The following is a 10,129-nucleotide window of genomic DNA, read 5'->3' on the forward strand; positions in this document are numbered from 1 at the left end:
AATGGGGGCAAAGGGAGAGGCCCAACCCCTGCCCCTGAGCAGTTCTCCTTGTCCCAGGTAACAGTGCAATGAAACTAAATCGGGAAAGACACCTCCCTCCTCTCTTCTCAGCCTGGGGAGGTTGCAACACAGCTAAAAACGTGAGGCAGCTTCTTCCTCTTGTGGAGCTGGAGGGGAGCAGCTTTTGCTAGGAGCTGTTAAGCTGTTTGCAGCCCTGTTCCCCTCCTCTTGCTGGGAGGGGTCTCTTCTCCTCAGCAGCAAGGAGGCACTGGGGACCAGGCCACATTCCTGCAGGCTCCTGGAGTTGTCCATGTACACCCTCTGGGGAAAGGTACTGATGATCTCATACGAGTCAGAGTCTCCACCCCTAGGAAAGAACAGCACAATTTTTCCTAAACACAGGATCCCCCAAGGTTTTGCTGGGATGCTCTGGCTGATCCAGCTGTGGTTACGTAAAAACAGAGGGAGAGAGAGTTTCACAAGCCCAGGATGAGCAGGAAAAAAAAGGGTTTCCTGCCCAAACTGCAGCCAGGCAGGCACAGAGTGGACATTCCAGGCTGTGCAGCTGCTGTGGGGAAGGAGGATCCTGCATCCCACCAGTAGTGAGCTCATTGTGGCCTCAGACCAAGGCCAGAGCTTCTGCCTGCAACAGGAGAGGGGAAAGCAAAGGGGTCTCCTCAGCCTTCTGGAAGTGTCCCCAAAGGGATGTGTGAGCCTTTGGGCAGCATTAAATGTGATGGCACATAAAGCTGGCTGAGCAAAGGGTGGTGTTTGTCCAGCAGTGGATTCATCAGCCAAGCTAAAGGCTGCAGCTCAGCTTCCAGGGTGCACCAGCACTTTAGGAACACTGGCAATAAAAGCTGCTGGAGCTGGAGCGAGGCAAAGGCAGTAATGAACCTGGGTCAGATGGCAATTTTGGGAGGACAAAAGAGGTCGATCTCTGCTGCTGTGTCAGCTTTTTGGCAAAGGTGGTGTTACATACTGAACAAAGCATGACCCTGGCAGTGAGCATCTCTGCTGCTGGGGGGGAGCTCAGCTCCATCCAGGGCCTTGAGGGCAGCTGAGAAACTTTCTCTGGGGCTTGATGGAGCTGGGTGGGGGGTGAGGAAGTCCTGGGCTACCTGGCACAGGCGAGGTGCTGGCGCAGGTCCCCTATGGTCTCCTTGACCAGCATCCTGAGGGTGTAGATCTGCTCCCCGCTCTCCGATCGGATGCGGAGCGTGCAGGCAGCAGGGGCAGAAGCTTCAGCCTCTTCAGCTGGCTTTGTCCTGGGTGATAGAAAAGTCCTGTCAGCTGAGGAGCAAGGGCAGTGAGCTCTACTCAACGGGCAGGGGCTCTGGGCTGCCAGGATGATCCAAAATATTTCATAGTTGGGACTGTCCTTGAGATGAACAAGGACCCGTCTGACATGTGGGCAAACAGACCAACCCACAGACCAATTTTCACTTAAAAGTGCCTTGGAAAGAGGGTTACTGACCTTTTTTAGCTCTTTCATTTTAGATCAGGGCTGTCTGGTAAGTACCTTGCCCTACTTTTTTGATTAAAAATAATCTGCTTGGGTTTGGGTTTTTTTATTAGCTATTTGGGTCTTGTCTTGTCAGAAGACTGAGTGGAAAAGTGGAGATAGTGTGACCTCCCACTCGGGCATCAGTTTCCTGGAGGAATTCTCCCATTTAACACAACCACAAACAGCTTTTTTAGATGGTTGCAAGCTCTTAGGCCTTGGCTTGTTGTCAGGAAAAGTATTTCACAGCAATAAGTAAATATTTTGAACAGATTTTCTTAGAGATGTTAAAGGTGGCAAGCTCACTAAACTTAGTGGGTTTTTCTAATTCTTTCTAAGGTATAAGATAAAAGGGGCAAGTTCCTTTACTTCCTCAAAGGAAACCCCTGAAATAAACCCTCAGTGATTAAACAGGAGGAAGATGAGGGCCTGATGGGACAGGGATGGAGGGGCTGTGCCTGTACCTCTCCAGGGCAGCCAGCCTGGGTGTCTCCACCAAGATCTCTTTGCTGCTTCGTGCCCCATCAGAGCTCTGAAACGAAACCAGGTGTGAGTCACAGAGAGCAACTGGTGCCAGGAAAGGCCAGGAGCAGGTGCCAAAGTGCCATGAGTGCCCTGGTGGAGCCTCTCTGGGTGGAGAAGGCTGAGAGAATGGGGTGCTACACAGGGCACTGAGCCCCAGGAATCTGCTGGCTGCCTCTCTGGGTGTCGGGGGGGGGCTGCTCATACCTGCTGGGCTGCTCTGGCTGAATCTTGGACACTCATTGCTTCTCCACTGTGTTCTGAGGACTCAGAAAGCTTGTTGAGAAACTTCTCCAAAGGGAGTTTGGGACCTGCCAGAGCAGAGAGGAGGTGTGTCCATGTGCGAGTTTTTTGCCAAAATGTTTTCCCCTAGAATAGGCTGATTTGGTAAAATAAAAGTGGAACAGCCAACAGGGAGAGCTCTAACCTCCCTCAGCAGGGTTGAGACATCTTCACTGAAGCTTGTCCCACTTTCTGACCCACTAAATATTTGATTGTCAACATCAACAGTGAGCAACTGTGCAGCCTGCTCAGCACAGAACTGGGATGCTTGACAGGTCAACAAAACCTGGGTAGCTCTGCACTGAACAGGAGAAAGAAACTGGGACAGTTTTTACAGACTTGGAAAGTTTTTAATCTCGTGAGGGTATATTTGTAGGTGTCTGTTGCTTTTCCTGTGGTGTCACTGGGCAATCATGTTTATGGATAAAGGAAACATTTAGCACAGCTTCTGTCTGTGAAAGGCCTTGAGACGAACCAGCAAGTTGCACAGTTTTATATAAAGAGGAAGATGTTGCTGAGGGGCAATGCACATGTTGGGATTGTTTAATTATACACAAACCCACTATTTGAACTGACTACATTTGATTTTCCAACCCTGACAGCTGTTGCTTAACACAGGCCACTAGAGTCTAGAAGCAAAATGAGGAATCTGTGGCCTGACTTTAAGTCCCAGGTCCTGTTATGGAATGATTCCTCTTACTCTATTTGGTATAGTTAAGTTTTGTCTGGCTCAAAGATGTCCACCTTTATGGAATGGGCTTGTAGGAGAATCTAAGGTTGTTTGCAAGCTGCTCCCCCCATAAGATCTGCAGGGTTCCCTCATCATCCTTTGGTGCTGATCAAGATGAAGCTAGAAGGAGCTTGGCCTTTCAGAAAGGCACAAGGCAGATGAGGTTTTGGAAACCTGCTGATTTTCTGGTCTTTCAGAACTTGTGTCTCATTCTGTAGGAGGATTTAATGATGAGAAGACACCATGTGGACTGCCTGGCTCCCATCTCCTGAAGCAAAACTGGGCTCTGGCCCAGAAGTGTTGCCTTCCTTGCTGAGACCCTACACATCCCCCTCCTACCAGCTGGACTGCCCTGGTAAGGTTTTGATTCTCTTATTTGGAAGTTAGTTGGGCATTTTTGAGGCAGATTTAAGAATTTACCTGGGATCTCAGTGGTTTCCTGCACTTCACTTGATTTTGAGCGGCCAACCACTTGGCCTTGGCCAGGAAAACTCCCTGGAAGGAGGTGTCTCTCCTGAAATACCATGTCCCTTCTGTCAGTGACCTGTTGAATTAAGGCCAACTGCCATAAGCAAATCAGACTGTTGCACAAGCTTGTTCTGACTGCATCAGAGCACAATCATCCACAGCAATGAGAACTAAGAGATGTCAACCCCAAAAGAAACCAGGAGAGCTGCTTCCTTGGAAGCTGCTCCAGCTGTCCAAACTCCCTGACATCCATTTTCAGCTCCTCTAGGCTCTCTAACAAAGCAAATCTTGGTAGGGCCCTCAAGTCCTTGGGATGGCCCACCTAGACCCATAAAATAGGAGTTAATCCATCTCAGTAGGCACTGGGCAGCTGCTCCTTTTCATGAGTTGGGAGAAACATTTGGACCTGATCATTCTCTGTGTCTCCTTCCATGCTTTAAAATGCCTTTGGGGTGGAAAGTGATGGGGAAACACCTGTATCACAGGTGGATGTGCTGTGTGTCTGGATTTATCCCAGATTACTGTCTTGTGGCTTCCAGGCCTGGCCAACTGTGCATGGATTATAGGCAAGCACAGCCCCACGAGCCTTGTGCAATCCTGCTTCCATCTTGTTTGCTCCCTGCCTGCCTGGCCTTATCCCTGTGGTTGTGCCCTGCTTTCTTCTGGCAGTGGGTCAGTGCACCCCTCTGGTCGTGCCTGCTTACGTTTCAGATGCACCTGAAGACCTAGATTAGAGTCCTCTGAGGTTCTCTGCCTGAAAAACGTGGCCTTGGCTTCTTGCCATTTCTGAGAAATCAAAAAAAAAGTGGGACCCAAAGCAACCTCAGGTGCCCAAATCCATTTAAATTGTGGCAAAATAAACTCTCCCGACACCCACCTCGAGAGATCCTTGTTCAACCTGTTGTTAAAAGCTTTTCCCAGGGAGCTATTTAAGAACATTTTCCCTCCTTTTTTTGTTACACATCTCTGCAGATAACTGCAGGTACTGCCTCTACAGAGCCTGCTGTGCTCTTAGAAGTTTTGTTCCAAGCCAAGATTCACCGAGGCAGTGAATTACACTTCCTGTAACGGCTCTGGCAGGTGTGCTCCAGCCACCCTTTCCCTGAGACACACACAGAATGAAGCTGTGTGCATGCAGTGTTCAGAAACCTCAAACTTAATTTGCTGTGGGGAACATCCAGCAGGTTGGTGAAAGAATAGTCAATAGTTTTCTTGGGAAGCGACGGAGCGATTTCTCCTGGAAAGCTGAATAAAGAGGGTTTTGCACTCTTACCTGCAAAGGGATGCCATCTGGGTAGTGAGTCTGCAACTCTGAAGGGAAATACCCATCCATAATATCCTGCAGGCATTGCTGAAAGAAAATTGAGAGCTTGTGGTCATACCTCAGCCTTCTGTTTACCTCAGGACTGATACATTCCTTCTGGGCTGCTCCTGTTTGTGTTATTGCTGTGCAGACAAGTTGGCATAAAAGACCTACAAATGACTGCACAAAGACAAGCCAGGCTTTGAAGGCAGGTGAGAAGCTGGAGGTCTCAGCTGCTCTGTTATCTCTGTACTAAGATGAGCTCACAGCCCTATTCCTACACATTCCCTTTCCAGAGGTTTAGTGACTCTGATTCCTCCATAGACCTTTCCATACCTGGGTGGATGGGTCCTCGTAGGGCCGAAAGGCTCCACTGAATGTGATGATCCCATTTTGATACAGTGTGAGAGAGAGGGGCTCTGGCTGCCTCAAACGAGCTCCCCCAGGGGTGTGTTCAATGTAACAAGTGTTCTTCCCAGCCAGCACATTCAAATCCTTCACGTTTTCCAAGATGAGATCAAAATCAATCTGGTGTTTGGAAACAACCGCTTCACCTGTGGCAGAGGGATCGGAGTTACAGGGGGAAGGAGGTGCCAGCTGAGAAGCTTTCACCTCCGTGTGAGTTTAAGGTGGGTTTGAGCCCAAATAAAGGATCTGGAAGGTTTGGCAAAGGGTCTGGAAAACAAACCTGATGAGAAGCAGCTAAGGGGACTGGGGATGTTTAATCTGAAGAGGAGGAAACTGAGGGGAGACCTTATCAGTCTCTACATCTGCCCGCAAGGAGCTTGTAACGAGGGGGTGTCAGTCTCTTCTCACTAGTAACAAGAAGAAATGGCCCTAAGTGATGCCAGGGGAGGTTAGGTTGGATGTTAGGAAAAACTTTACAGAAAGGGTTATCAAGCAGTGGAAGGGGCTGCCCAGGGAAGTGGTTGAATCACGGTCCCAGAATGTGCTTAAAATTCCTACAGGTAAGGTGCTTAGGGACACAGTTTAGCAGCAGGTTGGTAGAGCTGGGTTAGTAGAGTTAGGTTAAAGGTTGGACTGGATGATCTTACAGGTCTTTCCCAACCTTAGTGATTGTATAATTCTGTGATTTTTGGGCTGTGCTGCCTCTCCACACTTCACCTTTCACACAGCAGGCTGCGAGGCTGCTGTGGTGCAGCAGGGCCAGGTTCATGGGTGTGAGCACAAGGGCAGGGCTGCAGGGCAACCAGCTCACACAGCCCTGCTGCCAGCTCCAGCCTGCTCCTTCTCTGTGGTTGTCATTTCAGAAGCATTGTCACTGTGCTGCTGTAAAATGCACAAAAGGAGGAACTTAACTAGTTGGATTAAATTGGTTGGATAAATGGATCAGTGCAGACTTGTTGAAGAGATGCCAGTGTAGGTACAGCCAGGTGCTCAGCATGCTCTTGCTGGGACACTGCAGAGGATGTTTACCTGGGTGCTTGAGGAGGGTGGTGAAGTGAAGCAGTAAAAGTTGTGGTGGGGCAGAAGGATGAAATCAGAAGAGGAAATGAAAGAAGAGATGTAGGTGGAGGTTCAGCCTTTGATATTTTCTGTTCTGCTTTTTTACAAGTTGGTAAAAGAGGGGGGAAATGCTCTTAAAAAAGGTGAGTGAGCTGAAAACAATGATCAACATTTCCACTGCTTTCCCTGTCTTCTCCCCTACTGCATCTAAGGAAGCAAAGGATTAGCAAGGCAGTATTTTCATGGTGGTTGGGAACAGCACTGGCTGTACAGCCCAAGTATTCTTCCTTTTTTTCTCCTGCTACCACTTCCTAAAAGCCATTGCCAAATATGCTTGGACGTCACACATCACGATCAGGTCTCAATTAAACCTCACGTGGTGGTTGGGAGGAAAGGCAAACAAACAATACTCCCTGGTGGAGCCAGACAACATGGCTAAGTTACTGCAGCTACAAGATACACAAAGCATCTGATTCCGTTTTCCACCTATTTTATGTCAATGTTGTGAGAGCAGTTGAGCTTCAAATGTTTAGGGTATGTGAGCTCTTCAGGAAGCAGCTGCTGAGGGTCTCCTTCCAAATGGCTGAGCCTTTGGATTCTTTCCTCTTCCTCTGGACAGGGATTACAAAATAGAGGTGTATAAAATACCAGTGTTCTGCCTGGCTTAGCTTCTCTTAAACTGCTCTGTGTCTCTGTCCCTGAGATGGATGGGTGTGAGGACCTCAGCAGAGGATCCTTGAAGACCAGATTGTGGCTCTTTGGTGCTTATCTGCTCTGGGGAGTATCACAGCTGCTCTAAGCATGCAGCAGGAGCTGGGATAGCTGCCTCAGCAGAGGGTGCTGGTGCTTTACCTGGCTTCCAGAGGCTTCTTGTCAGCTCTTCATCCTTGAGTGATTCAGAATCTTCCAGCTGATCATGTCCCTCTCCAACCCAAATCAGACCATAGTCATTTAGAAACCTCTGCAAGAGGAAAGGACAAGTCAGTGTTGTAAAGAGCTTCACAAAGCTAGGAATGGAAGCCTGGGAGTGGTCAGCTGTGACTGTGAGAAGCAGAAGAGGAGGTAAAAGATGTGTTTCTGGGGCTCTTTCGCCCTGGCAAACAGAGACACAGGCAGGGTAGTAGGAGCAGCTCTTCTAGTAGTAGGCAGAAGGGAGAATGACAGTATCTGTAGTGACACAGGAGTTTTCCAGGACTGCAGTAGCTACAAAGACTGTTTCTACAGTCCTAGAAATCACAACAAAGAGGCTTGCAGGAGGCACAAAATCTTTTGTGTATTAAAAACCTCCTACTGCCCTCTAGCTCACATCCAACCTGTTCTTTCTTTTCAGAAGGATGAGGAGAGGAATGGGGATGATCAAAGTGGCAGCTTGAAACAGACCAATCAGCTGGGGATGGCAAAGATCTCAAACCAGAGGTGCAGGTGGCTCAAGGCAAGTGAAGCAGGTCTCTCACCTCCATCTCCCAGACCTGGGTCTGCAGCTCAAGGCACCTCATTTCCAGTTCCTCTACTGCGGATGAGTCAGGAGCATCTGAAAGGCAAGACTTGCTTTTTCTGTGTACAGCCTTAAAGAAGATCTCTAGATCACCCACGTTGTGCAGCAGGGATGCCCCAGCAGATCCTGTCTATCCCATAATTTAACTCCAGGCCCTACAACACAGAAGCTGAGCATGAGCTCTGCGTGCTGGATAGTTCACCCTGCAGCAGTAGGACAGAGATGCTGACAAACTAAAAGGTAGTTGTGAAGTTTAATGCTGTGGGAAGCTGACTTGAGCAGTGCTGTTTGCAATTACACAATGAGAATTGCTTGGCTTACTCAGTCTTAAGGGACCTATTAAAAAAAATGAGCAGGTGTCCACCAAAGCTGGATCCAGAAAGCTAAGCTGAATGACTAGAACAATGCATGATGAGATAAAAAACGTGTGTGGTTTGACAAGCATCATGACCTTGTTCTCTGCTCAGGAAGTAGAGCAGCTTTGTGCTAACAAGGTAGCTCAGCCGTTGCAGAAAACATGTCTGGGCTCAGCTGAAGAGCTGCTGGATTCCAAGGAACTAAATGGGGGGAAAAGACCTTCAGAGACTCACTCAAAGCTGGTTCCAATTTGGAGTTGGGCTGCCTTACAGGACAAGTGAGCTTGGACCTGTAATGCTGTTCAAAACTCCAAGGAGATTTTTGGCTTTGCTGAGCTGTCAGTAGCTGTTTTTCCAGGTGTTTGAACTCTGCAGTATTTACATTCTTCTTTCTGACCATCCTCAGGTATCTGTGGTTGGTTTATGCTCATGGAAACTTAGTAACTCATAGAAAATAGGTCAGGAAATGTTTTGCACTGCAGCAGAAAAGCTGCAAGGAAAAAGTCTGCATCTGCTTCAGCCACCATCACCACGTGTGTGTAACTGATACCACTCCCAAGGAACCTCTTTGAAGACAAGGATGGCTCAGGGAGGAGGTCTCCAACCCTGCCCTCTTGCAGCACCAGCAGCTCTGTATCTCTCCCAAAGGTAGGAACAAGATGTCAAGGGTAGGACAAGTTTTACCTTCTCCTTTCTGAAGAGTCTTCATCTTCTCTTCAAGCTCAGCAATCCTCCTGTCCTTCAGGAGCAGAACAAATAATGACCATGTTTAGTTCCTTGGCTTTGAGGGCCTTGAGGCACCACTTGCATCATTAGTGACCTGAGTGAGCTAGAGGTGCATGAACCCTCACCCCACACAGGGTCAGAAAGGCTGAAATGAGGGGTGGGATATAAATACAGTGCTCCAAGAGTGGGTGAGGGACATGCTGACCTGTCTCCCCCTCCTCCATCTGCACAAGAGCTGAAGGCAAACACACAGCAGGTATTTCCTGCTCCTGTGCTTCTTGCCCAGGCACAGCTCATCCCCTGACCTGCAGTAAGTGGCTGATATGGAAACAAACCCAGCAGCTTTGCAGCCACCTCTCTAAAAAAAGAAAAGGGTATTTCTTCTCAGCTGCAGAGATGCAAAAAGCTCCACTCCAGGGTGACTCTGCTGTGTGAGCAGCTGCTGTTCCAGAAAGCAAAAGGAAGAAGAGAAAGGTCTGAAGCCAAACAGCTAATGATACCTGTGCAAGGCTACTTTCAGAAGTCACAGCAGGGGCTGTCCCCTCTCCCACCCCAGGGACTGCTACAATTGCTCTCTGGCTTTGCAAAGGCTTGTTTGTGTAATTAACAGAGAGGCAGATTAACTTCTTTTAGCCCAAACTAGGTCTGAGCAGGTGTGATGCTGCTGTGACTTCAACCATCAAAGCAGGGCACAGACCAGGCTCAGGAAGGGGCAGCATTTTTACCTTCAGTTTGATTTCTTGTGCTTGTTTCTCTATTTTTTGTTCCAACAGAGTGATTCTTTGCATCAGGGAGGACACGAGCTCCTTGTCAGTGTGAGCTGTGCCTGGAAGCACAAATACAACATGTCACTTCTCCCAAATGGCTTGTTGCCTCCCACAAGAATTTCTGTTCTGCCACAGCAGGTAGGACATGGGGATCCTTGGGGTACTGGGTGGAAGCCAGTTGGTTTCCTGGCTGGTGAGGAGATGGCTGTGTCACCAAGAGGGGAACCACAGGAATTAGCCCTGGCCTGGGGTCCTGAGTCTGCTGCTGAGAAACTCTGATGGCCCAGAATCCCCCTGATTGTTGAGGGACTTTACCCTGCATGTTGTTGTTTGGTGTTTTCCCCCTTGAGCAGGAGGGGAAACTGCCTTGCAGGAGGTTCTTTGTCCTAGGAGACAGGCTGTCTTCTTCTGAGAGGAGACACAGGGACCATGAAAGAAAGAAAACAGGTTAGTGATTTGGTTCCCACTTCTCCGAAAGCAGGTAAATCAAACTGGGGTTATGCTGAGGG

The 10,129-nt window shown here is 48.7% G+C and overlaps 1 protein-coding gene across 1 annotated transcript; it reads right to left on the bottom strand.

The window, feature by feature from the left end:
- Positions 1-197: 197 nt before the first annotated feature.
- Positions 198-9,942, bottom strand: UBXN11 (UBX domain protein 11). The gene is given in 13 exon segments (XM_010003691.1): positions 198-221; positions 223-367; positions 1,122-1,268; positions 1,969-2,036; positions 2,234-2,337; positions 3,459-3,582; positions 4,780-4,857; positions 5,146-5,363; positions 7,129-7,237; positions 7,731-7,807; positions 8,812-8,866; positions 9,579-9,679; positions 9,936-9,942. Coding segments are annotated over 13 exon segments (1,257 nt in total).
- Between the last annotated feature and the right edge of the window lie 187 nt (positions 9,943-10,129).

This window comes from Chaetura pelagica, unplaced genomic scaffold, assembly GCF_000747805.2.
Source record: "Chaetura pelagica isolate M959 unplaced genomic scaffold, ChaPel_1.0 scaffold698, whole genome shotgun sequence".
Classification (NCBI taxonomy): domain Eukaryota; kingdom Metazoa; phylum Chordata; class Aves; order Apodiformes; family Apodidae; genus Chaetura; species Chaetura pelagica.